The sequence below is a fragment of the Capra hircus genome, chromosome 13 (assembly GCF_001704415.2).
Source record: "Capra hircus breed San Clemente chromosome 13, ASM170441v1, whole genome shotgun sequence".
Lineage (NCBI taxonomy): Eukaryota > Metazoa > Chordata > Mammalia > Artiodactyla > Bovidae > Capra > Capra hircus.
The window spans coordinates 54,346,278-54,374,263 of NC_030820.1; the positions used below are offsets into that span (position 1 = coordinate 54,346,278).

The following is a 27,986-nucleotide window of genomic DNA, read 5'->3' on the forward strand; positions in this document are numbered from 1 at the left end:
AGACACGAGAGTGACGAGCCGCTGGCATCACTCCCCACATTACATAAAAATGGACGGCACGTTAAATAAACATTTTGTTATTAATCATTAAATATATTAACACCAACAATCATGTATAAATTAGGAAATAAATGTACAAACTATTTCACAAAGTGCTTTTTAAAATATATACACAACATTCAAGAAATTCTTAATGTAAGACATTTCAGATTGAAGTTTTGGGATAAGATTTTTTCAAGTGTCCTTTTCCTTCAAAAAGTATTAATACAGCACTTAAAAAAACACACACACACACAAAAGGCATATTCCCATATTGGCAAAGAATAAAAATAAACTATTTTCACAGTTCTCAAATGTTTTAACATTTTCAACAGGAAATTTTAATCCCCGATTGAGTTTGCAAATTACTTCTATGAAAATTGTCAGGAAAGAACAGAACAAAATGAAGGGAAATGACTCCCTAAATTGAAATTGCTAATGTCTGTGTCATTTAGCAATTAAGGGCTCTCACTTAAGCAATTTAATATAGAGATGTATTTTTTAAGCCCTTACTAGTATTAAGGGTTTCTAAAACCCGAAAGTCTACAAAATAAACATTTCTATCCCACTGTCCCTGTGATTCTGTCTCCACAGAAAAGGGCAGAACGTCCTAGAACAGGACTTGTACTGGACCCCAGCTGTCCCTTCAATGAGCCCTGGTGCTTCATCTGTAAAACAGCAACAGTAACTGTCGCCATGTTCCCAGTGGGGACGGAATTCATTCTGCTAGAAACACATTAAAAATGTCTTCTAGACTGCAAAGCATCCAATTATGGATAAAGTACTACCTTAAAATTTTAAAACATAAGACTTCACTAAAACATCAACTTCAGTAGACTTGATATCAAGAATTGGATTTTTTTTTTAAATTTTTTGGTTCTTGGAAATATGTCAGCATTTACCCAAAGATGTTTTTAAAGGGGCCATAATAAATATGGGTATTATTATCCAAGTAAAGGTTGATAAAATGTCTGTATGACTTACTAGTGAAATGTATAACTTTTCCTTTGACCTGACTTTTCCACATGAGCTATCTTTAACATTTGCGCAGAATTTAAATGGCATTTAATGTCCTAGGAATGTAAAAACGACTCAAATTTCTCTACGTTAGAGCTTTCCTTCTTTTTAGGAAGAACACAGTGAAATCAGTGGTGTTCTCTTTAAGATGTGAATTTCAGATATTCCTAAATGAAAAGGAACGCTCGCTTGGCGATCTGAATAAGCAGGTCCTGGAAGAAGTATAAAATAACTTGCCAACTCTTTGGAGAATTCGGTGTCACTATTTTAAATTATGAATTTAGAATTGAGCATATTACATATTAAAATTCCAGAAACGACCATCCGATAAACAAGGGTCAAACCCAAAGTAATTCCAGAGGACTACCCTCTCCTTCCTTCAGTTAACACCGCTCTCCCTGGGTGAGGCTGATCACAGTTGCCTTCTTGGATTCCTGCTTATTTGGAACAAAGTCATTGATCCCTCTTTACTTTGTAATACAAAAACATGTAACTTTTTGGATAAACAGAACCGGTGAGAGACACAGCTAAGGAACGAGGTCTGGAAATCAAGGTTCAAGGCCTCTCCAAGTGAAGCTTATTTATCCTTTCCATTGGGTAACAAAGACTAATGCAAACCACAGAAAATGCCTGCCCAACTCCCCTGCCTTGAGGACCAGGAAGAAAGAGGCTGCCATCCAGGGGCAGTGCAGCCAGTGAGAGACAAGTTTACAACCCCCAGTACAAACATGAGAGGAGAGTCAGACCTCAGGTCTGTTCATAAGAACATGCGGACTGTGGCCTCTGGTAGGTTTGTCCCATCACTGGGCAGAGAAGACTCCAATGACAAAGGGACCCCTAAAGCTAGCTAGAAACATGGATGGGGGGACAAAAAGGGACAACCTCTCCGTTGTATGGACATACAATACTATACACAGCACCAAATATGTCACACCATCAAAGCGCCATCTGGCACCAGCGTGCACGCTCGGTGTCCTACCCCACATGAAAAGTGTGCGCTTCACAAGCAGACGCTGCGTGAGACGAGGGGCAGCCTACAGGTCACAGCCCCTCAGAACTGTCACTGGCCTGTCCATCCTGGGCGGACGTGCCACCTCAGGATTCCTCATAGACACAGGTCCTTCACTGCTGGTAATTTCCGTACTGGCCCTGCAAGAGAGCAAGACACAGATTATACTCCGACAGGCCTGCGTGAGAGGGTTCACACCTGAGGATGAGACAGATCCCACCTCAGCCCACACCCAGGGTGAGAGGCGGATGGGGCATGGTTGGCCAGTGACCAAATGCCTCAGCCTGTGTCCATGAGGCAGATGGGTAGCTGATGTTCTGGAAGCCACCATCCAGGCTGAGAGACTGATTTAGGTCAGTGGGTGGAAGAGGTTGGTCCACGTGGTCACACAGCAGCTGACTGCACTGGGCCTGGGCCAGGTACCCCCGTCACACCCCCACCTGACCCTGCTGTGAGCAGGTTTGGGATGGGCTCCCCAGGTACACTCCCCTTGGCACCGCTTCCTACATGCTCACCCGAACGTTCCAAAAGCCAAAAAGTTTTGCTTCCCTAATAACTCTGCCCTGGGCTTGTTTACTTCTTGTTGAAAACTCGTTCTCTATGTATAACTGGCTCATTCTTTATCTCTCTTTAGGGAGCAGAGTGAGAAGTATTTAAATAATGAGATACAGGACCTTACCTATTCAGGTACCAAGAGAAAAACATCCCTAATCCACACAGTGCCTTAAGGTTTTATTAGCCATGTAGTCATTGGTGCCTCTGACCTACCACATAGTCACTGATGGATAGTCACCTCTTGCCCAGGACTGTCCTCCAAGGAGACTCCAGAGTGCCTAGGACCCGTCTCCTCCCACCTACCACCCTGCTCCTGCCCGAGACAGGTCCAACTGTGACAGGCAAGATGCAAGCTCTACAATCTGCCTAGGTGCCATAACCTGCAGGCACGCAACAGACACTGCCACTGCCAGGGATGAGGGAAACATCCGTGTGAAAGGACGAGACTCTGGGTGAGTTTAGGACACAAAGAGCCAGCTGTGTCTGACTGAAGTGGCAATTTTTAAAAACCTTACAGGCTCAGAGAATTCATGTTCTGGAGGAACCTGGGGAGCCAGCCTGTCCCATTTTATTATTCCTCATGGCCATAGGGGAAACCTTTGTCACATGTGATGCACAAGGCGGGGTGTGGGTCTGGAAACGGGCAGAAGGCTTGCCTGCTCGTAGCCATAAGGCCGCTGCTGCTGGGCGGACGGGCCCGTCTGGGATGCACGGTAGCTTCCGTACTGCTGGCCTTGTCCCTGCTGGTAGCTGGAGTACTGTGAGGGGGCACCCTGGGCAGGTCCTAGAACACAGCAGGATCGTGAGATCACTCCCCAACACCCTCTCCCACAGGTCCTCCCAAGCCCCTGAGACGTGCATTCCTGCTAATTCAGTCGTGTCTGACTCTTTGCAACCCCATGGAATGTAGCCCGCCAGGCTCCTCTGTTCATGGGATTCTCCAGGCAAGAATATTGGAGTGGGTTGCCATGTCCTCTTCCAAGGATTCTCCCTGACCCAGGGATCCAACCTGCATCTACTGTGGCTCCTGCATTACAGGTGGATTCTTTACAGCTGAGCTACTGGGGAAGCCCCTGAGACATCAGCACCCATTTTTCTACCACATTAAACCTGAGTAGTAAAAAATAAATAAATAAATAAAAATAAACCTGAGTAGTGAAAGCACCACAGCTGGCGGCCAAACCTGCTACAGCCCCATGGCTCCAGCTATGCCTCCCCCACATCCAGACGGGGACTGGGGGCTGCTGTCAGAGTGCTAGACCTGCTTCTTGGGACCAGTCTACACAGTCACAGTTATTACTGTAAACACGAGTTAAATGTGCAGCAAATGGCGAGGACACAGGCAAGACAGTGATGGTGCCTCGAAGCCTAAGTGGACAGGGAAGGCGGAATTGACAAAGGCTGAGGGGTTTGTCCAAAACCAGCTGCTTCAAGGCCTGGGACAGGGGAAATGCTGTGGTCCCACAAAGAAGCACATGCCCAAAGCCAAAAGCGGGGGGCACGTCCAAGGGGCATGGGCACCAACCCAAGCTCCCAAGAGGCAGGGCTGAGACAGCTTGAACCGTAAAATAAAGAAGTTTGGATCATAACCCAATGTGTAACATCAGTACCTACGAGCACCTACCAATAGAAATATATGATTAATAACTAAGTGAACAGGGGAAAAGACACCTATCTTCCCTGGAGAAGACTTCCTGGACAATCTATGTGGATGATGCCCCCTCAGGTGGGGATGGACCCAGTGACACCAGAGTCTGGAGGAGGGGATGGAGGGAGTGGGGCAGTGGGAAGGCCTGGCAGGCGCCATGGGCCACATGACCACGGTCAGCCTCAGTAGAGGCAAGTCACATCCATGGGAGGGGATACGAAGGCACTTCCCCACCATGGTCTTTTTTTCAGAATCCAGACAAACCCAGCCTGATGGAGGGTCTACAAAGTGCCTGCCTAGCCCTCTTCAAAGTGCCAAGGTCAGGAAAGACAAGAAAAGTGCGAGCAACTTGCAACCCAAGGAGTTGTGGAACCCCAGACAGTCCAGGACAGAAAAGGACATGCAGGTAGGCCCATGAGATCTGAAGAAACTGGGTTCAGTCCACGGCCACACACCAGTGCTGGTTTCTTAGCTGTGACCATGGGGCGCTGGGAATAGAAGAGGTTAGCCAAGGGGAACCATCAGCTTTCCCCATAGCTTTTCTGGAAACCTACAGCTATTTCAAAATAAGACATGCGTAGGCACCCATTGAATGACCATGTTCCTGCAACCCCCACCGCCTTACCGTAGCCTTGCTGTTGTCCGGGGTAGCTCTGCTGGTTGGGGTACTGCTGTTGGGAGTACGTCTGCTGCTGGGCTGTTCCCTGCTGGTACCCTGTCTGCTGCTGGCTGTACTGTGAGTTTCCTGCAGAGGGAAGTAGACATGAACTTGTTTCCAGGGAGCAATGGCAGCTCCATTGTCCCCCAAGGTATGGGCTGCTTTGGGTTCCATAGATTGACTCTATTGCTCCAGTACCTTTTCTTTTCCACAACAATACAAATTGTTTTACTATACTTCTCTCTTACTATCTGATAGAAATACAAATATACGGCCAAAATGAAAAGACTATTGCAGTTAAAACAAAGCCTGATACCAGGGCTTTGAGGTCCTGACGCCGGGGACCTGTGGCCTTATTTGGAAAGAGGGTCTTTGCAGATGTAATTGTTAAGGGGAAGCCATGCTGGATCAGGCTGGGCCCTAATCCAGTGTTCCTATAAGAAGGAGATCTGGACACACACACAGGGAAAGGCTGTGTGACTCCCAGAGTTCAAAGGGACCCCACATGTTTCAATGCAATTTCGTTTTACAGGCAAATGTGCAAGCCAGTTCAGACCTGTAACGTGTTTTTCCTCTGACTTCATGGATGAAAAGATGTAGAAATTTACCTCTGTGTTCTTCATCTATATGTGGGTATAGTCCCTGAGATGTTTTAGGTTCATTTTTTCTTTTCCAAAGAAAATGCCTTAATTCTCATTTTCAAAACTCTTAACTAGCCAGCCAGCACCCATGCTAAAAGCCTCATTTTTGGAAGAAAGCTCACAGTAAAAGTTGAGAGAGTGGTAAGCATATTAACAAATAGTTATCAAGGGTTAAGAGCGAGTGTTAACCATTTAAAAATCCTACACCTACAATGGAAAAGAACCTAAGAAAAGTACATATGTAAATATATGTATATATGTATAACTGAATCACTTTGCTGAACACCTGAAACACAACTCTGTCAATCAACTATATTTAAATAAAATTTTAAAAATCAATAAAAATTAAAAATATTTCTACAAAGTCTTCCTAACGCAGGTCACAAGAGTTTTAGATTGGTGTAGAGATTAAATTCCATTCAGTTTTCATAGTGCCTTTATACAAAGACCAATTTAAGCCTAGTTTCATTGTTTTCTTTCAAATAGGGCTTTGCTCTTCAACACCATAGTGCCTGCCCTTTAACTTACAGTATGTCGGGTCCTACTTTGCGTAAGACTCCACGCTCTAGCAGGAGCAGCTGGAGGCCGGGGGCCCAGGAGTGTTTACTCCTCTGTGGCATCAGAGAGCCAGTGAACAGCCTGCCCAGAAAGGAGAGCTGTTTGTTGTTTTGTTTTTGTTCTTTATTCAAAACATATTCTGGAAGTAAGAGACAGAGGCACTGTGACAAGAGGCCAGGTTATGAACAATGGAATCCAAATAACCCATTTTTCTACATTATTTTTCCAGTTGTAAATAACTTTCCTTAGAATAAAGTAAAAATAAAAAAAAAATAAAAAACTTTCCTCTTCTAGGAGTTATAAATTGTAAGTATTTAAAAACTGGAATCCTGATAATGTACATTTAAAAATAACAGCTTTGTTGAGAGCAAATTCATGTGGAAAGGCTTAAAACCCCACTAGGAAGTCCATTTCCAGCTGCACACAAAGAAAAGGAACACACTCTGTAATATGGGCAAACTCTTCTCCAAGGTGGGCTCTGAGGAGCCTGTGGGTCTTTTTAAAAAATTATCTGTTTCTTATTTGGCTGAGCCAGCTCAGCTGTGCTGTGGCATGTGGGATCTTTAGTTGTGGCAGGTGGGATCTAGTCCCTTGACCAGGGATTGAACCCGTGTCTCCTGCACTGGGAGTGCGGAGTTTTAGCCACTGGACCACCAGGGAAATCTTTCCTCGGTCTTTCTGATTGATCACCATCTAAGGAAACACCTTGACCTCTGCTCCCTCCTCACAACCATGGCCGGTCCCAGCAATAATGGCCAATGGGACAGCCAATGGCCAAGGAGGTGTCAGCAACTGGTGGAGATGTGGGTTCACTGTCCTTGTGTCTCCTGAGAAGTGCACCAGAGACTTGGCAGGTTTCTCCAGGGCTGCAGAGTTTCGGGGCCCATCTGCACGTTCTCATGTCTTACAGTCCCTGTTCTCCTTCTGTGGCAACAGGTAAAGGGGCTAATTCACAGCAGCAGCTGCTGAGGCCTGGACACAGCAGGTGTGCAGTGAGTGAGAACTCAGCGCAGCTCTCATGCACCCAGAAAAACCTTCCCTTGATCCAGGGCCAAACCCCAGGGGAAGATGGGCTGGTTTGGACAACTCTGAAACAAGAGGCAGGACTCTCTGAACATGCCTGAGGAGTTCTCAAGAGGGTCTTGTGGGAGCAGCAGAGCCAGGGAGCCCAGAGTCTGCCCTTCCTGGAACAACCCGGGGCTTTCCCACCACTGGGGCAGAGACGACCACTTCCCTTGTTTTTCTGCTCCTTTTCATTTGTTTCTATCTTTAAAGATATTTAAAGAATATTGCGACAGCCTATGACGTGGCCATGAAAAAAGGAAACACTCGTTGGTTAAAGAAGAGGCTGGTGTTAATAAATGTGGCAGGAATGTGGCCACAAAACAAAGGAACAAACCCATGATGGTGACTTGTCTATAAAACCTTGTCGTCAAGCACAGATGAGCCTCGGGGCCTGAGTGGCACCGAATGCCCACCCACAGTCACCACTGCCGTCGGGAGAAACTGAGAATCGACCTGAGGACTGGGGGTCGGGGGCAGATCTGCACAGCCACAGGGTTAGCACTTTGAATTTCAACAACAGCCAATAATGTTTACTATTTCGAAGTTTGACTTCTAAACGGACAGATGCATTGATGCGATTTGAAATCTAAAAGCAAACCCAGTCCACCCGCCCGGCCTGGCCTTATCACCCCCGAGTCACTTCGATCGCTGTCTCCAGTATTTCTCGTCTGTTTATGGTGGGTGGGTGTGCTCTTAGCACTCATTGTTTTACACAGAAGGCAGCATCCAGACACTCTGGTGCTGTACACCTGGTATGACCCAGGGGACCTGCCACAGCAGTGCCCTGGACATGCCACAGTGGACACTGGCTGTGTCTAGCCTCTGCTCCTGCAAACCTCATGGAGAGAAAATGCCAGTGGGACGTCAAGGTTTCCATGGAGGGCTCTGCCGTGGCCCCGACAGCAACCCTGTCCCACCCATCTGGGTTTGCTGTGCCCCGGACCACTTCTCGGCCCTCTCACTCCAGGGAACCTGCAGGGCGCCTGTCTCCTGTGAACAATACCAGGACCAGCCACCTGTGTCTCTTAAGGTTCCTCATTCCCTTGGGGGACAAAGCTAATTATGGGAAAGTTCTTTATGTTGGCTTCAAGCCACCCCTAATCACCCCCACCCAACACCCCTGCCTTTCTCAGGGCACAGACCACTCCTCTGAAAGAAACACCCCCACCTCCCAACCTAAAAAAGACCAGGCAGGCCACCCACTGAGGCGTGGCCAGTACCGTGTGTGGTCCTGTGCGAGGGTCACTAACCAGGTGGAACAAAACATTTCCAGACCCAGGAGGAAACCATGCTGTCTGCCACACCTGCCCTAAAAGAAGTCACTGGACGTTTTAGCAAAGTCCTCATCAATTATGGAGGGTGAGTGGTTGTAGTCCAAAGCGAGGGTACAAACTGCACTTGAGACTTCGACAAGCCCGCCCTGGTGAGCAGCGTGGGGGCTCTTCCTGAGGAGGAGGCTGAGCCCAGCTTTCCTGGAGAGGGTGGGGAAACGGAGGTAGTGTTTACTGGGGACAGATGGTCAGTTCAGGAAGACGAAGGCTCTGGGGACGACGCTGTGATGGTACAACGCGCACGTGCTTAGTGCCGCTAGAGTGGGCACTTAAAATGGCTAAAATGGTAACACTGTGTGTTTTTACAATTAAAAACAGGTCACCTCAAAAGTCACATTTTCTAGTCACTCATTCCACTCGTATCATCTGTCTTTTCTTTCCTGGGCCACTGGCAGCCCTGACATGGTCCCCACTCCTGACCCGCAGACTGGGGGCCCTGGATGCCATCACCCATGAGCTTATTAGCGGCCCCTCTCCTCTCAGGGTTTCCTGGGGGCAGCAGGAAGTCCTTTCCAGGGCCAGCTTGGTGCCATCACCTTGGCGGCTTTATCGGCACCTGCCCCATTTCTGCAGGCCCTGTGCACATTAGGCCTGGAGCTCACACCCAGCTGCCTTACCGCCCTCGTAGTAGTGCTGCGTGGAGTCCTCAAATGACCGGTCGTAGCTCTGCTCTGTGTAGGATGCCGGCTGGTAGGCATAGTCGCTGTGTCCTGCAAGGAAATGGGGCGCCTAGCAGTCAGCAGAGGTCCTGGCTTCCCAGACCCGGGGAAGACCACATGGACTCAGCCATCAGGTCGGGATGGCGTGCCCCTGGATGTGGGTCCCGTGTCCTAGATTGAGCCCGTGGGAGCTCTTCCTGCTGTCTGGCAGCCAAGGTTCCTTTAAAGTGCAGATGGCTACCTGCTCCTGGGGCCAACAAGCCAAGGTTTACAGAGCATACTTGGTGCCCCATGTCTGACACACACGTGTCCGTTAGCTCTTAATGTTGCTATGTGGTCACCATCCCGTCGCCGACTCCCATTGGAGTGTGTGACCCCTCTGGTCTTGGCCACCTCCCCACCCACCGCCCACTGCCTGACCTGGTCACACATCCCTGAATGGGGTCCTCCCCAAATCCCACCTGTCCTCTGCAGTCACTTTAAGACATCTCCACAAATCCTGATTTTAAAGATGCCGGGACGGTGACACGGAAAAGGAAAATAACCTGCAGAAGGTGTAACTGAGCTGGGAGGTGACTGTTACGAGGCATACAGTTGGCTCGGGTTCATCACCTTCCTGAAGGCACTTCACCACGAGCTCATGTCCATCCTTCGGATATTTGCGTCCATCCATTCAGAGGACTGTGCCCCCAGCCCCAGGGAGCCCAGTGCCAGAAGCTTCTCTCAGCAGAGACCAGCCCCCACCCTCAAAGGGGACTCTGGGTGCTTTGCTGGCGGGGGCGCTGGGACTGAACTGGGAACAACTGGGGAGTGCGGACAGATGCCAAGGAAGCGGGCCTCACCATCGGGGTAGTACTGCTGGCTCATGGGCTCCGAAGCAGCCTGGCCGTGGCCGTACTGCTCACCGCCGTAGTACTCCTCCTGGCCCAAGTACTGCTGGGACGAGCCTGGGGGGACAGTGCTGATGTCACCTCCCCGAGCCCCAGAACCTCCCAGATGGGCCCACTCAGAGGACACCCCACAGGCCCACCCAGGGGACCTGGGGCCCTGCCGCATGTCCAGCCCCCAGGAGCTGGGCTTCCCACAGCGGCCCTCCCCGCACTGGTTCCCTGTACCGAGGGCGGCCTCACCTTGCTGGGAGGGCCGGTAGGGCGCCATGGGCCGCTGCCCCATCACGCCGCCCCCCTGCCCGCTCTGGCCCATCATGGCCATGGACTGGCCCTGGTAGTGCTGGCTTCCGCCCTGTGCCGCGCTGTAGTGAGACGAGGCTGCCTGCTGGTGCATCATGGACACTGGGAAACATGACAGACCCCAGTAACCCAAGCAGTTCCCAGGTGGTGCCTCCCCCACCCCCAGACCAGCCTGCACCCTCACCCCAGGCTGCGGCTTCCACGAGGCCCCCCCAATGGGGCCACATCACCCTTCCTGCCAAAGTGCCTTTGGGTGACTCATAAAATGTGAAACGCGGCCCCCACCCGCTGGTCCCAGAGGAGCCTGTTGCCCTGCCCTCCCCAGACGGTAGCCTCAAAGGGCCCTGGGGGGCCCTGCCCGCCTGTCCTTTCCTTCCCCCCTGCTCGGGACCCTCCAGGCAACGCTGTCCAGCACAAGGTATGTGAGCCACATCACGGAATGAAAAGAAACAGGTAAAATCTATTTCAGCAACATTTTATTTGACTCAATATATCCCAAATAGGTTGTTCTCAGTATGTAATTAACATAACGAGAAGCAAGGAGTAATTTCACACCTTCTGTTTCTGCTCTAAGCTTTGAAACTCACTGGGCACCCCAGTTTGGACCCAGCGCTTCCTGAGTGCTCAAGGCCCCAAGCTGTCAGGCAGGGCTCCTGCCACCCCTCAGCATGCCCTGCGTGCCTTCTGCCTGTGGGAGCCCTTCCCTGTCCTCCCAGCACAGGGTGGGGGGGGCATGCCACCACCCTTCAGAGCCTCCCCTGAAGCTGCCGTGGGAGCAGCCAAGCCCCCTACCCACCGGGCCTGTACCCACCAGCCCCACCCCTCAGGGAGCTGCCAGAGGAAGGGCCATGGGCTGAGCGGGGCGGTACCTGGGTTGGACTGCATGTTGATGTTGGCCCGGGACACGTAGTTGCTGATGGCGCCCTGGCTCTGCAGGGGTACACTCTGCGAGGCAGGGCCCGAGTGGCTGTAGCCGGGCCCCGAGCCATGGCCACTGCCCGACATACTCATGGAGGTGGTGGGCAGCGTGCTCTGTGCCGTCTGCTGCAGGGACACGTGGTTTGGACCTGTGGGGGGTGAGGGGATGTGAAACCCACAGAAGACCAGCTCTGAAAGACACCCCCCGTGAGTTTCCTTCAGGTGACTGTGCAGGGGGGAGGCTGACCACGGTCAGCAACCAGAGAAGGAAATGGCCTGCTTCCCATCACATAAATCAACCGTCCCAGTGGCTGCTACCGACTCTCAACCCAAGGACAGGACACCTGTGCACTCAGGTGACCAGGTGACACACTCCGATCTGCAGGGTCACAGCCAATCTGGGGCTGCAACAAGGGCCCTACCCCCCCACCCCGTGTCACCCGCACACGTGTGCCCGCAGCAGGGCCTCCGGGAAGAGGGGGTCTCCACCGCAGCACCAGCCACTCAGGAGCCCAGTTGGTGACTCACTTGCTTCCCAGAACCAACCCGAGCCCGAAATGCCGGGGCCGCTCACCGTTGCCGATCTGGGCCTGCATGAGGGAGGAGGGTGGCAGGCCGGCCCCGATGGCATCGCTGAGGCTACCCTGCGAGTGCAGGCCCTGGGCTGAGCCGCTCTGGGACAGCCCTCCCGGGCCCAGCGTCATGCTCTGCGTTGGTGGCTGTGGCAACAGGAAGGTCACCAGGAGGAGGGTTAATGCGGAGAATGGCCTCTAGACCATCTCATCCAGGGACTCAGCCACCCCAAGATCTGCAGCCACATTTGCTGGCTGCCTAGCAAATGTCTCTAAGACAGACCACCGCTCTCATATAGCTGGACAGCTCAGGCCAAGACAGAAATGCTACTCCAAGTGTTCCTCGAGCTTTTCAACACACACTTTGAGGTTCAAAGCTGGACCCCCCATTCCTGGGACTCAGGGAGTTGCTTCACCAGCCCCAGTCGCATCCACCTCACCTTTTCCACACCCTTCCCCACCCGCCTTGGTCTCTCTGGTAGCCCTGAGCCCTTGCACAGCCTGTCCTGTGCTATAGTATCAGGCTGCCAGGCGCCCTGCTCCTCCTCCACCCCCAGGCCCACCTCTGATCACAGGACTGAAAATGGAGCTTCCAAGTGACCCCCTACCTATCCGGGCACCCTCACTCTCCCAGATCTGAACCAGAGAGCAGCCCTGTAGCTTTGGACCAATGGTGTCTAAACCTCCCCCTCCCCCAGCCTTGGTGGGCACTCACGGCAGGCAGCAAAGACTGCATGTTCTGGTTGGAGTCTGCGATTGTGGCCAGGTAGACCAGGTTCCGGTGTAGGATCTGCTGGTACCTGCAGGCGGAGGCGTCGGTGAGGGGAGGAGCCTGCCCAGCCCTGCAGCCAAGCCTTGGGGTTGAGGGGAACGGGCAGATGGCACAGCGCTCTGCAATCCAGAAAGGGCCAGGGGTGGGGAGGGATACCCTGATCTGGTACCACTGAGTCTGTTCAGAGGATGGAGGTGGAGGTGAGTCAGAGGGATGTGGGGGCCAGGGAGACACAGGAGGGTCTGCCAGGGGGCTAGCCTCATCGGTGGACCCTGGCACTGGGCTCACTTGATACCCCAGCCCTCGAAGAGGCAACAGCATCTATGAGAGCAGCTCGTGAGCCCCCTCTGCACCCAGTCCTGGGCCCCACAGTGGTCCGCTCTCCCCTACACTCGCATTTCCCTCCAAACCCGTCCACCTCTCCGTGGGGAGCCACCCAGGGGGAGCCGACTCAGCAGCTTGGCTGACCCCGAGGCCCCACTCTCTCAGGCCACCGAGCCTGAGGCAGCTGGGAGGGGTGCAGGCGGTGTGGCCACTCACTGGGTGCACTCGGCCGTCTTGCCCTTGCTCTGATAGTCCAGGATGCACTGGATCAGGTGATGGTTCTCGTCCAGCATCTGAAGGAGAAGCAGACGTGAGCGCGGGAACATGGTGTGTTTTCAGGTGGTCTTTCAGGGGGCTCAAGGGTACCATCCCACAGCTCATGAGGCCCAGCGGTGCCATCAGCAGAGCTGCCCCCTCACGGCCGGAGCCACCAGGGCCCAGCACTTTCCACATCCCTGGGCCAAGCCCACAGCCCCACAGGACCAGGGTCCATCATACCCGGCCCCACCCAGACAGGTCCCAGGTTGTCAGTCTGCAGAGGAAAACCCACAGCCTGCAGGACCTGTTTTCCAGGGTCCTTGAGGGTGGACTGGAGTCTGGAGAATGTGAGACCCACAAGTAATGGCCGTGTGGGGGGGATGCCTGGGGGAGGCATTCTCCAGAATGCCCCCACTTGGGGACAGCACCTGGGACAGCCTTGGAGACCAGGAGGCGACAGAGGCTGCAGAAAAGGTCACCGCGTGGGAGTGTGGGAGGGGCTCCCAGAGACCGACCAGGAGGCCCTGAGTGGACACTTCCCATCAGGACGTGGGGCAGAGATGGGGAACCCAAGCACTGAGGGCCTCGCCCTCCCTGCTCATCCCTTGAGCCTTTGGGCTTGGTTTCTCTTGCTTGGTTTTTTTAGCTACAACCTTCTCCTCTTTGCTGGGCTGTTTTCCCCACCCTAGAGATGATGCGCCAAATTCTGCCATTCCCACGTCGGCGGAGGGGCGGACCCGAGATGGGGAGCCACAAGGGGGCGCTGTGGGCCGGGGTTGCCTGCGGAGCCCAGCACAGGCAGGCTATTAGACCGACGGGGACTGGGCATCCCTGCCATTTGCCCAGGAAGTCTTTCCCAGATTAATTAAGAAAGGAAAACAACCACAGAAGGCCATGTCCTCTCCCTCTCAGAGCTGCCCCTAAAAGGCACCCCAGGCTCTACCTCCTAGGCTCCTGATGCCAGGCAAGAATCCTCTCCCAAAGTCACATGCTTCACATGAACCATAAATCCATTTCAGCATCCTTCCTGTCTGCTCAGAAAAGGGGGGACGCTAAGTGCTCAATGTTGGTATAACAAGCAATGACAGGAAAACCATAGGTTGAGACGTTAACCAGCTGTTACGAACATTTTTGTAGTTCTCATAACTATAAGAAAATGTTACAGTTAGAATTTTTTAAAAACAAGGTACTATCTCACTTCATGGAAAGCAGAAGAGGAAAAAGTAGCAGCAGTGACAGATTTTATTTTCTTGGGCTCTAAAATCACTGTGCACGGTGACTGCAGCCATGAAATGAAAAGACATTTGCTCCTTGGAAGGAAAACTATGACAAACCTAGACAGTGTATTAAAAAGCAAAGACATCACTTTGCCGACAAAGGTCTGTATAGGCAAAGCTATGGTTTTTCCAGTAGTCACGTATGGATGTGAGAACTGGACCATGAAGAAGGCTGAGCACCAAAGAAGGCTCATGAAGAAGGCTGATGCTTTCTAACTGTGGTGCTAGAAAAGACTCACGAGAGTCCCTGTGATAGCAGGGAGATCAAACCAGTCAGTCCGAAAGGAAATCAACCCTGAATATTCATTGGAAAGACTGATGCTGAAGCTGAAGCTCCTATGCTTTGGTTACTCGATGAGAAGAGCTGACTCATTGGAAAAGACCCAGATACTGGGAAAGACTGAAGTCAAAAGAAGAGGGAGGCAGAGGATGAGATGGTTAGATAGCATCACCCACTAAATGGACATGAGTTTGAGCAAACTCCGGGATAGTGAAGGACAGGAAAGCCTGGTGCATTGCAGTCCATGGGGTTGCAAAGAAATGGGCTTCTTAACGGAGGCCATTGCATCTGCTGTTGCATCTCACAGGCTTAGCAGCTCCATCTTCCTGGATCAGGGATCAAACCCATGTCTCCTGCATTGGCAGGTGGATTCTTAGCCAGTGGCCCACCTGGGAAATCGCTGAAGGAGACTTTCTGAGAATAATCAGACCCTGGGAGAGACTTCCCCAAGGTAGATGACCCAGTTCTGACTGAGACGTTCTGAGGATGGATGACCTGATCCTGAGGTGGATGACACTCCTGAGGGGAGATGGCCCAATCCTAAGGGAGACTTCCTGAAGAGGAACGTCCCAAATCAGACAGATTCCCTAAGGAGAGACAGCCTGATCCATGAAAAGGATTTCTGAAGAGGGATTACCCAACTTCCAGGGAGACTTTCTGAAGAGAATGACCTGCTCTGAGGGAGATTTTGGGGGAGGAATGACCTGATCCTCAGGGAGACTCTGAGCAAGGATGACCTAATCCTGAGGGAGACTATCTGAGGACGAGTGTCGGGATCCTGAGGGATACGGTCTCAGGAGGGATGACTGGATCCTCAGGGAGACTTTCAGAGCAGGAATGATCTGATCCAGGAGACCTTCTGATGAGGATAATCAGACCCAGGGAGAGACTCCTGAGGTGGGATGACTCAGTTCTGACAGATCTTCTGAGGAGGAAAGACCTGATCTTTGAAACACTTCCTGTGGAGTGACGACCTGATCCTGGGTAAGCCTTTGGAGGAGAGATGATCTGATCCTTAGGGAGACTTGCAAGAGGAATAATCCGATCCTGTGGGAGACCTTGTGAGGAGGGATGACTGGATCCAGAGGGAGACCTTCTGAGGAGAATTATTTGGCCCTGAGGGAGACTTTTGGACGAGAAATGAGCCAATGGGGAGTCGTTCAAAGGAGGGGTGACTCAATCCTGAGGGAAGCACTCTCAGGAGGGATCGGCCCACCTGAAGGGAGACTTCCTGAGGATTGGAGACATCCTGAGGCATATTATCTGAGGGAGCTTATGAGTCCTAAGAGACTCTGTCAGAGGAAGAATGACCTGATCCTGAGGTATACGTTGTGAGACGGATTACCTGATCCTTAGGGAGACTTTCTGAAGAGAGATGACCAATTGCCTGGGAGACTTATAGAGGTGATGACCTAATCCTGACAGTGCCTGCCAGAGGAGCGACCACCTGGTCCTGAGGTGTGTCTTCTCAGGAGAGATAACTGGATGCTGAAGGGGAGCTTCTGAGAAGAAATGAGGCAATCCCAAAATATGCTGGGGAGCAACAACCCGATCCCGAGGGAGACTTAATACACTTTCTTAGCATAAACAGGAAAAGGCATCTTCCACCCTAATTGAGTGCAGTGTATCTGTGTTACTTGTATCTGACTCTTTGTGACCCCATGGACTGTAGCCCGCCAGGCTCCTCTGTCCACAGGATTCTCCAGGCAAGAATACTAACGTGAGTTGACATTCCCTCCTCCAGAGGATCTTCCCAACCCAGGAATTGAATCCAGGTCTCCTGCACTGCAGGTGGATTCTTTACCATCTGAGCCGCCACAGAAGCCCTATTGAGTGCAACTGACCCATAATCTTCAAAATGTCAAAGTTTTAAAGGCGAAGATAGAAGAAGAATTCCTTACTGGGAAACTGAATACACATGACTTGGGATTTTCTTTTCCTATGAAGCACATTTTTGGCATAAATGGGGAATAAGAATTAGGTCTACAGACCAGATAACAGTCCTGTGTCCATGTCAGCTCCCACATGCCCATCTCTGTTCCGTGGTTATGTCTTTGTCTTTAGATAGTGGTGCTTGGACATTTGGGAGTAAAAGTCAGTTTGCAAATCTCAAACGATTCTGGCAAAAATAATATTTATACACAGGGCAGGGGGGCAGAGAGAGGAGGAGAGAGCAAATGAGGCAACATGTTAACTTGGGGAAATCAGCGGGAAGAGAATATGGGAATTCTTTTAAAGGTTCATGTCCCACAAACCTTTTTTCAGGAATCTGTAAAATGATGTGTTCCCATAAAACAAGGGAGCAAATGGCAAAAGGGGAAGATCTCAGACCAACACAGAGGCCTAAAGAATGGGGACCACGGTGGAGGGAGACCCAAAGAGGCCCAAGAAGAGTAGCCCTGAGACCATGGACTTGACAGATTACCTGAGCTGAGCTTTCCATGACTGGGAGAAAGTCTAGGATAGAGTAGTGAGAGACGATTTAAAAGAAAGTGAGATTGCCAACTCCAGGGGAAAAAAAAAGACTGGACAGGAAAAATGATCACACACAAGATTGTGCATGGAACATTTACACTATCACAACCAGAGGTGGATCAACCACCAGGGGGCCATCCTGGGGCAATAGGAGCACTTGTGTGTGGTGGAAGAGGGAGCATGAAAACAAGCCATGACCTCCTTTGCCGTCATCTTCATGTGAGAGCAAATGTTAGGGACTGAATATCTACTGTCCCTCTAAAACTCCTGTGTTGAAGCCCTAACTCCCAATGTGATGGTGTCTGGAGGCAGTACCTTTGGGAGGTGTTCAGGTTTGGAAAAAGTCATGGGGGCAGAGCCCCCATAATGCGATCACTGCCCTGGTGAGAAGACAACACCAGAGCTTCCTCTGGGATGAAGACGGCAAGAAGGTGGCCGCCCACAAATCAGGGGGCAGGTCCTCGCTGGGCATCAAATCTGCCACCACCTTCGTCTCAGACTTTCAGCCTCCAGGCTATGAGTGGACTGAGTCAACAGACAATCCTTAAAGCTAAAATCATTCAAGAAGCAGCCACTTGGTTTAGCAATGGTGAGGGCAAGTGGTGCTGCTGGGAGGTGGAAACCAGCATGGGGGTGGAAGAATGACCCTGAATTTCTAATACAAGCCCCACAGCACGATTTGATTCTTTATGTGCAGATGTGGTTTTAATGAGTGTAAAATCTAACCTTAAAACAAGAAGTAAATGACCAGAGGGAAACCCTGGCTCACTCCGGATTGGAGATTACAAACAGATTTTATTTCCTATGAAAGTGAAAGTCACCTCAGTCATGTCCGACTCTTTGTGACCCCATGGACTATATAGTTCATGGAATTCTCCAGGCCAGAATACTGGAGTGGGTAGCCTTTCCCTTCTCCAGGGGATCTTTCCAACCCAGGGATCTAACCCAGGTCTCCCAAATTGCAGGCAGATTCTTTACCAGCTGAGCTACCAGGGAAGCCCAAGAATACTGGAGTGGGTAGCCTATCCCTTCTCCAGCGGATCTTCCCAACCCAGGAATCGAACCAGGGTCTCCTGCATTGCAGGTGGATTCTTTACCAACTGAGCTGTCAGGGAAGCCCTGATATTTTCTGATGGACTAGAAATCCATTGGGGTCTCCCTGCGCAGGTTCATATCCTGCCAACTACGTGGTGGTTATCTGTGAATCAGTTCCTTCTTATTCCCTCTATGTGTTTATTAAAATTTCTAAGAGAGGCATCTGTTACTGTTACCATTTAAAAGATGATTCTATTATCTTTAAGCTTTTTTTTTTTATCTTTAAAATTTTTATTTAACTTTTTCTTTTTAAAATTTTTTTCATTTTATATTAGAATATAAATGATTTGCAACTTTGTGTAAAAGGTAATTTTAAAGAGTCTGGGACCGCCGGGGCTGGGTGGGTCCGGGGGTTCACTTGTTCTTTTTCCTACCAGTGTGCCCATGCTAAGTCGCTTCAGCTGTGTCTGACTCTTTGCAACCCTATGGACTGTTGCCTCCCCCCAGGCTTCTCAGTCCATGGACTTCTCCAGGCAAGAATACTGGAATGGGTTGCCATCTCCGGCTTCAGGGGATCTTCCTGACCCAGGGATCAAACGCTTGTCTCAGGCATCTCCTGCACTGGCAGGGGTGTTCTTTACCACTAGTGCCACCTGGGAAGCCCCTTTCTCTACCAAGTGTGCGTCTAAAAAGTGTGTATCCTTAATGCAAAGTTGAAAAATAACGACAACACTTACACTGACAGGGAGATTAACAATCTATTTCACATATTTATTGCTGTCTTCTGAGCTTTCTCACAGGAGATCCTGTGCCTTCCTGCACCAGAGGGCATGCCCCTTGCTCTCTGCCCTCTTGGGAAGCCTGGTTTTTCATAGGTTCAGGGGGATGGGGCAGGTGATGTCACAGAGAAAAGAGCTGGAGACTCATGAAGTATAAGAGCTGAAACCCAAGTGCCAGGTGTGGCCCAGGGCCTCTGGAGGCGAGAATCCTGGGGTAGACAGTAGAGAAGGTGGCAACACCATTTGGAGAAGCTGGTGCTCAGCATTGAGGGCCACGACTGCCAAGTGATGGTGAGATCCCATCTCTGAAGGCCTATCCTAGACCCAGGCAAGCACGACAAGGAGGTGGCCAGATCCCACCCTTCCTTGCGATGGAGTGGGCAGTAGGTGGCTGGAGTCAGGGTGAATCGGCCACGGGCACATATCTGCTTGGTGCCACAGGCGGCTGTGTGTCAACTGTGATCTTGACAGCAGGGATCCAGGAGCACTCAGCAATGATGTCTGAGCCATGGTTGGAAAGCCGACCAGGAACACACAGGTAGAGTTGGAGGTAGGGCAGCCTGATTGGCAGGGACGGCCCAGGCAAAGGTGCGGTAGAGCAGGGCACATCCGAAAGCAGAGACAGAAGTTTTAGGAAAGTGCAGAAGAGGATGTGGTGGAGATGGAGAACCATGGAGCGGCTGGGGGAGGGGGAGGCCTATGCCCAGCAGAGGGTGACCTGCTGAACCGCAGCCTGGATGGACTGCAAAGGCCAATGCGACCAAGTTCATGGGACACAGGGCACAGCTGTTACCTGTTGCGTGTCACAAATGTCCCCATGCCCCATGATGAAAACAGCGGCTTCTTAGTTCTCATGATTTGGGGCCGTCGGGGAGGTCTGCCGCAGGTCTCTCCTGGCCTCTGCTCTGGCATTGGTGGGGCTTCCTTGGCATGTGGTCACCCTGGTGGTCTCAGGCCCCAGTGGGTAGCCGGAGAGCACAGGTCTCATCAAGCCTCTGTTGTGCTGGCCGCTGTTTCAGTGGTCAGAGTACCGTGAAGCAAAGCCTGGGGCCACCGTGGGGGTGGGAACACAGGCTCAGAGCTGGGGTGGCCCCACTCAGCTGCTGTTTCTGTGACAATCCACCACAGGCTTTACCAGGGACTGGACCTGGCTTCCAGGGAGGTGGTGACTGACCTGGCACTCTGCTGCCCATGGGGCTGCCTGGAGGTGAGGACACAGGTGATGAGGCAGGGCCGGCTCAGGGGCCGCTGACGCCACACGTGGGGTCCTGACTGGGTGGGTGAGGGATTGAGGATATCAGAAATTTGTGAAGGAGAGGGACTAGGGGCCCTAGAGCCCACAAGAGGGTGGGGTACAGGGACTGGAGCCATCAGGGAACCCTGAAATAGGGGCACAGAGGGGCCTGGAGGCCCTGAAACTTGCTGCCGAGGGGGGATCAGGTCACCCCACGATGGGCAGAAAGACCCTTCACAATGTCCTTGTGCCTGTTCTTGTAATTAACAAAGGCTGTGCCCTCAAAATGGGAAGAAATTCACGGATGTGCTGAAGTACCGGTGGGCCCAGGGGGTGGGTGGGCCTCCAAACCCCCACCCTTGGCTGCCACTCCAGCCAACCTCGGCTGTTCTGGAAGCATCTCCCTGTCCCCATTGTGACACATGGGGAACATTTCCGTCCCGCTGGTCTCCCACCGCCCCTGTCTCAGCCACAAAGCTCCCCCCTTGTTGTTTCCTAAGCACCAGAGAATTCCACAAAACAAACACATGGTACTCAGGGGCTTCTGTGGCTACAAAAGAGACCACAGTGCATGCCTGCACACGTGGGGTCAACTCCATGTGATAACTCCTGGGAGCCACCTGAGCTGTGGGAGGGACGACTGGAGAGCTGGGTAAGCGTCCCCGGGTGGCTGACCCCCCTCCCACCATGGTTCTCAGGGCAGACATTCTGCTAACCCATCAGGGCTCCTTCCCGCCAGCACACAGGCAGCTGCCACCCGCCAACCCAGAGGATAACTAGGAGCCCCCAGGCCACAGACCGTGCCGATGAACACTGACAGGACCCCTTCCAACAAACATCTGCCTGATGGGTCAATCTGTGAATGGGATGTGTGGGTTTCAAAAACCCCAAACCTTACTCCTATGGTGTCCTTGGGAGGGCTGGCCCCGCCCTATGGTCCTCCCTCCGTGTCTGACACGTGTGTTCAGACTCTAAGGACATGGTAAGGCATGTTAACATGGTTGTGGTTGTTCAGTGGCTCAGTTGTGTCAAATTGTTTGCAACCCCATGGAGTGTAGCATGCCAGGCTTTCTTGTCCTTCACCATCTCCTGGAGTTTGCTCAAACTCATGTCCATTGAGTCGACGATGACATCCAACCATCTCATGCTCTGTCATCCCCTTCTCCTGCCTTCTATCTTTCTTAGCATTAGGGTCTTTTCCAGTGAGTCGGCTCTTCACATCAGGTGGCTAAAGTACTGGAGCTTCACCTTCAGCATCAGTCCTTCCAATGAATATTCAGGGTTGATATCCTTTAGGATTCACTGAGTTGATTTCCTTGATGTCCAAGGGACTCCAAACAGTCTTCTCCAGACTACAATTCAAAAGCATCAATTCTTTGGTGCTCAGCCTTGTTTACGGTGCAACTCTCACATCTGTACATGACTACTGGAAAAACCACACCTTTCACTATCCTGACCTTTATTAGCAAAGCGGTATCTCTGCTTTTTAATATACTGTCCAGGTTTGTCATAGCTTTTCTTCCAAGGAGGAAGCATCTTTCAATTTCATGGCTGCAGTGACTTCACTGTCCTCAGTAATTTTGGAGCCCAAGTAAGTAAAATCTGATCTATTTGCCATGAAATAATGGGATGAATGCCATGATCTCAGTTTTTTGAGTGCTGAGTTTTAAGCCAGCTTTTTCACTCTCCTCTTTCACCTCATCGAGAGGCTCTTTAGTTCCTCTTCACTTTCTGTTATAAGGTTGGTATCATCTGCATTTCTGAGGTTATTGATATTTCTCCCAGAAGTCTTGATTCCAGCTTGTGCTTCATGAGCTCAGCATTGCTCATGATGTACTCTGCATATAAGTTAAATAAGCAGGGTGACAATATACAGCCTTGATGTATTCCTTTCCCAATTTGGAACCAGTCCGTTGTTCCATGTCTTGTTCTAACTGTTGCTTCTTGTCCTTCTTACAGATTTCTCAGGAGGCAGGTAAGATGATCTGGTATTCCCATCTCTTTAAGAATTTTCCACAGTTTGTTGTGATCCATGTTAACATGCACGCAGCTGCAAACATATGTCCATCCTCCTCAAGGATGTGGGGCCCCCACATTATTCAGTCACTGTCACTCTGCCCCTGTGAGCCTGGCTCCCTTCCTTCTTCACAGGACCCTGGACTCCTGCAGTTTGGGATCACCTACCCTTCAGGATCTACTCATCGCTTTTGCTCAATGTCAAGAATACCATCAAAAGGCTGAGACCATCACTTACTTACAAGGTGGCTCGCCTTCCTGTACCAGGTGATCACGTGTCACCACAAGTGCAGCTGAAAGGATCCAACTATGTCATCTTCCTTAAAACAAGGGACCCGAAGCCTTACCCGTGAGCTCCACCCCCACTGCGACCCCACGCCCCCCCACCAGCCCTGCAGTCCCAGCACAGTCACCCATCTGCTCAGAAGCTGTGCTGGCCAAGGGGTTGGGGCCACATTTCAGGAGCCTCAGCTGCACAAACATATAGCATCTTTGCCCTGGGGCCTTCTGACTCCTGCCATGTTCACGCAGCAGGGCACACAGTCATGGTGCCTGCCACAGATGAGGCGGTCCAGACTGGCCCGACGTTGCCCAGGCCCTGCCACTTGTGGACACAAGAACTAGATCCCCTCACTGCGGGGTGGGAGGGTGGCTTCTACTCAGAGCCTGGGGACTGCATGGATGCTGTCATCCAACTGCCAGCACAGGGCCCGCCGGCCCGGGGAGCAGGCTGGGGCAGAGGGCCGGGGCCCCGGGCAGGGCACAGTGGGGACACCTGTGAGTGAATGTCAGAGGGCCCTTGGCTGCCTCCCCCTCCCTCCACCTCCAGGCTCTGCAAGAGAGACACAGCCCTGAGGAGGCGGGCTTGCAGAGGGGTGGGGGGGTGAGGCCTGTACTTTATCCAGAGGCTTCCATCCTCCACCAGGGGGCTCCCAGGACAACACCTGGGTTGGGGCAGTGCCTGGGCAGAAGGGCAGAGGCTGGGTGGGGGCTGTTCCCTCCCTGAGAACACCCACAGGGGCTGCACTCAGAGCCTCCACAGCGCAGGTTCAAGTGCGCTCAGGGGCAGCACCCTGCCTCCCCACCCAGGGCTGGTCCCAGAGACCACAGTGAGGGGACACCACCACTTCCACCCCAGGAGACCCTTCCCAGGCCTCTGCTCACTGAGGAGAAAGTGCTTTCAGTAATTACTGCCTGAGATGATCAACAGCAAAGTTCACAGGAGGCTCCGAGTCCCCAAGACCCTCTCAGTTGCGAATTAAAATGGCCAATCTACCTCCCCCATGAATTAGCCTACATTTTTAAGGCAAGTTTCAGGTCTGAGAGAGTACAGGGCACCCTCCCCCGACAATGGGTCACCCCTTACCCCTGTGCCCCTACCCTGCCCCTGGGCACAGAGGTCCTTGGGGCCGGGCAGCCACCCTGCTGGTCTCTCTTCTGTGCCTGACCCGCGTCAGCAAACACACAACTGCCCACCCCTCCATAAGCTCCACCGAGCCTGTCTCCCCCATACAAGGGGCTCGGGTGCAAAGGGACAAGATGCTATCCCTGCTCTTCAGCTGAGGAAACAAGCTAAGGAAACCAATATAAACAGTGATGATAAAATTCCCATTTATTAAGCAACTACTATGTGCCAAGCAACAAGGAGGCACCCGCACGTCGGCCAAGGCAAAGCAGTCAAGGTCCCCTCCAACATGCCCCAGCCCAGCCACACAGGCTGCAGAGACAGCAGCACCCCAACCCCCACCAGTGACATCCAGAGCATGGTCTTGGGTCCCCAGCCGGAAAGAGCAGTTCAGGGCGGGTCCTGGCCTATAGGTCAGCTGGCCAGGTATAGAGTCACTGGCTTTTCCTGGGGACACTGCCCACCTCCAACTCAGACCCTCCGGTCAAATCATGTCTCCCATGGTTCTCATCTGCCCTCACACTACGCTTGGTCACTGCAAGCAAGACCACTGAGTGCATGACTGAGGCACCCCTAATCAGGCTGGCCCTTCTAGCCCCACCAGTTTTGGTGCCTGATGTGAAGAGCCATCTCATTGGAAAAGACCTTGATGCTGGGAAAGACTGAAGGCAGGCAGAGAAGGCAGCAACAGAGGATGAGATGGTTGGATGGCATCATCGACTCAACAGACATGAGCTTGAGCAAACTCTGGGAGATGGTGAAGGACAGGGAAGTCTGGCGTGCTGCCGTCCATGGTGTCACAAAGAGTCGGACATGACTGAGCCACTGAACAACACCTGCTCTACTCCCTGCAGACCACAGGCGGGACCACTGGTGACTCTCAACCTTTGAGACCCTTCCTATCCCCACTCTTTGGTCCTCCTTATCTGATATGCCTCTGCCGCAAGTGTCCTCCTTTAGGAGTTGAACTGTGTCTCTCAAAATAACCTGGTCAAGTCCTATCTCCCAGTATCTGGGACCATGGCCTTATTTGGAAACTGGGGCCTTGGGAAAGTAATCAACTTATATTTGAGGTCACATGGATTAATGTGTTAGTTGCTCAGTCACGTCTGACTTTTTGTGACCCCATGGACTGTAGTCCATCAGGCTCCTCTGTCCATGGGATTCTCCAGGCAAAAATACTGGAGTGGGTTGCCATTCCCTTCTACAGGGGATCTTCCTGACCCAGGATTGACCTCAGGTCTCCTGCATTGCTGGCGGATTCTTTACCATCTGAACCAACAGGGAAGGATTAGGGTAGACCTTAAATCCCACACCTGGTATCCTCATGAGAAGAGGGAGATTGGAAGACACATAGGAAGGGGGCCAGGTGAAGATGGAGGCAGAGGTCAGGATTATGCATCTGCAGGCCAAGGAGCTCCAAGGCCCAGCAGCAATCACCAGAAACTCAAGAGAAAAGCCTGGAATAGATCCTGGCCCGGAACCCCAGAAAGGAAGCAACACTGCCAACACCATGGCTTTGGGTTTCCAGCCCTTGGAACTGTAAGAAAATTAATTGCAGCTGTTTTAAATGACCCTGTTTGTGGTAATCTGTTATGACAGCCGTAGGAAGTGACTACTACTGCCTATCCCAAACACTTGACTGATGGAATCAGGGTCACAGATGTTCCAGCACATGCTAGGCACTGACACTGTGCCAGCCTGGGGACACAACAAGAACGGGTCAGCAACACAAAACTTGGGAGCCCAAGTGACATGTCAAAATGCTGCACTTACCACATGACTGCCAAGGGTGCACAAGGAAGGGGCATTTCAGTGAGGCCTTGAAGGTTGAGTAGGAGTTTGCCTGGCAAGCTCCTACCCAAACATACTCTAAGGACAAGAGCATACTCCCTGCTGTCTCACTACCAATTAGGCTTCCAAGGAACCCCTGGCTTTTTCTCAACGCTCTGAGCATGAGCACATACTGTGGACACAGCTCATATGAGTGCAGAACATGTATCTCTGCTGCCCTCTCAGAATACTAGTAAGAGAGCTCTGCGTATATACACTGACAAAACACTAAGGTGACTACACAGACCGCTAGCCCTAAAAGGTCAAACCAGATGACAGCCTAAGCCGAAGACCCATCCCCAACGGTCAGCATGCAGACCTGCCCTGCGATGCAGTCTTTCTGATCTGATGTTTGGGAGCAGTGCTCAAACACACACTTCTGCCTAGAGACTTGCAAAGCGCAAACAACTGGATAAATGCTGACGCCAAGGCAGCTTCAGGAACAGTGACTGCACTCGTCACACTTAACTCCAAAACCCAGGGTCCTCAGAGCCCCTTGGACTGCCAACATCTGCGTGTGGGTCACATGCTTGACTCTCTGCCCAACCAAGAGTCTGACACGGAGTGTCACTGTCAGGGAAGACCCTGGAGCTGCTGTCCAGGTGTGACTCCTGGCTCTATCGTGTACCAGCAGGCATGCAGCCTCCCTATACCTGTCTCCTGATCTGTAAAATGGGGACGATAGTAACTCGAGACATTAAACGAGTTGAGACCTGCAAAGCCCTTAGAATAAGGCCAGTGAGCACCCCATAACGGTTAACCAAACAAATAAGAATGCTCTACTTTTAAACCTGTATTTCTCCTGCTTCTTAAGTCCTCTCTTCCCCATTTAGCATTTATGAGGCTCCTCGTTTGTCAAAACCAGTCACGGCAAAAGTCGTCTCAAACAGTCAAGAGGCTGAGAAGTCCACCAGGTTCCCGCAGGTCATCAAGGAAGAAGGGCCGCGGCCATTGAAGCGAATCCCTTCAGGGGGAAAACAGGCTCACAGAAACCAAGGCATACTGCAGAGGACTGCAGGTTAGAAAAGAAAGTAACATAGCTGTCAAAAACACCAAAAAAATTCAAGCGGCAATGACTAACATTCTCTTTCTTCTGAGCTTATCTTCTAAGGAAAAACAGTAGGAAAACTGAAATCTTCATTTTCACAACTTAAGGCTTTGTTAAAGGTGCCCCCAAACCAACGGGAAGGTTATCTCTAGAAAACCACAAGGCCGAACTTAAAGAACGTGGGCAAGGCTGTAAAGCAAATGTGTGAAGTTTCTGTTAGGTGAGAGGCTAGCTAGGTGTCACACTGAAAGACAATTTGACACGCGAATAAGGGCAGCAAGATCTGGCCGGCAGGTCGGCCCCGGGGTGTAGCGCGCTCCTCGAAGGGCTGCGGGGCTGCTGAACTGCGTCCCACCCTCTGGATGCGCCCCTTTGTGCCTCCGTGTGCCAGCACTTAAGGGGGCGGTAGGGGCCGGCTGCTGGGACCTATTCCTGTCGCCCCGTGCGCCCCTTAACCAGTCAAGGTGCGCGTAGGGGCCAGGGCCGCCCACCACGCAGCGCCACCGCTTTCGCCAGCGAAGCGGATCCCCTGTGCGCGCCGGGTGGCCGGCGGACACCACTCGGTGGGCGCCTGGTCCCACCGCCCTGCACCCCTGCCCATGGACTGTGGCCCCAAAGATGGTGAGTCACCACTGTGCCCGTGCGGCCCGCAGTCGATCCCTGGTTGGATCCGAGGATACCATCCCGCGAGCAGCATCTTTCGGACACCACCACTTGGGCAGTCTGTTCCGCCACCCTGCGCCCCTGCCCGCGGCCCCTGGTCCCGAAAGCGGCGGGACCCCACCGTGCCCGGCGTGGCCCAGGGTCATTCCCGGCTTGGATCCGCCGACACCACCCCGCGGGCCGCCCCGCGCCCTGCTCACGGCCCACGCTCGCCCCCGCCCAAGCTGGCGCACGTCGGCGCCTAAGCGCGCGCGGGGCCCCGGCGGGGTCGCTGCGGTCGCCTGCGCCCCGGCTTTGTTCGCGCCCCGCGTCCGCCGGCTACCCTCGACCCGGCCGGGCGCCCGCCCGCACCCAGCGGCTCCCGGGCCCAGCCCGGGGCCCCCAGCCCACCTTCTGGATGGTTTGCTGCGTGACCTCGCCTTTGCCTCTCGGCCGGGCGGACGCGAAAGCCACCGACATGGTAGCGGGCGCGGGATCAACCCTAGATCATCGGGGTTTATTCTCCGGCTGCTATCGGCAGCCGGAGGCGCACATTCTCCGCAGTCGCTGGGGGGCGGGGGGCGCGGGGGAAGCTGCATTGTGGGCTCGTCCGCGCCGCCGCTGCCGCTCCGCCCTGAAGCCCTCCGCGCCCCTGTCTCGTGCGCCGCCTCAGCTTGAGGCAGAGCCCCGCACCGCGCCCCCGGGAGACCGCTCCGTGTCCCGCGCCCAGCCCGCGGCAGCCGCGCCA

At 52.5% G+C, this 27,986-nt stretch overlaps 1 protein-coding gene across 1 annotated transcript; it reads right to left on the minus strand.

Annotated features, from left to right (window-relative positions):
* Positions 73–27,962, minus strand: SS18L1 (SS18L1, nBAF chromatin remodeling complex subunit). The gene is made up of 11 exons (XM_018057593.1): positions 27,650–27,962; positions 13,173–13,249; positions 12,576–12,660; positions 11,863–12,007; positions 11,240–11,437; positions 10,311–10,472; positions 10,023–10,127; positions 9,139–9,231; positions 4,894–5,013; positions 3,277–3,404; positions 73–2,205 (listed from the first exon to the last, which is right to left on the minus strand). Exons 1-11 carry the CDS (start codon positions 27,716–27,718, stop codon positions 2,179–2,181), a joined length of 1,209 nt encoding a protein of 402 aa, XP_017913082.1. The 5' UTR covers positions 27,719–27,962; the 3' UTR covers positions 73–2,178.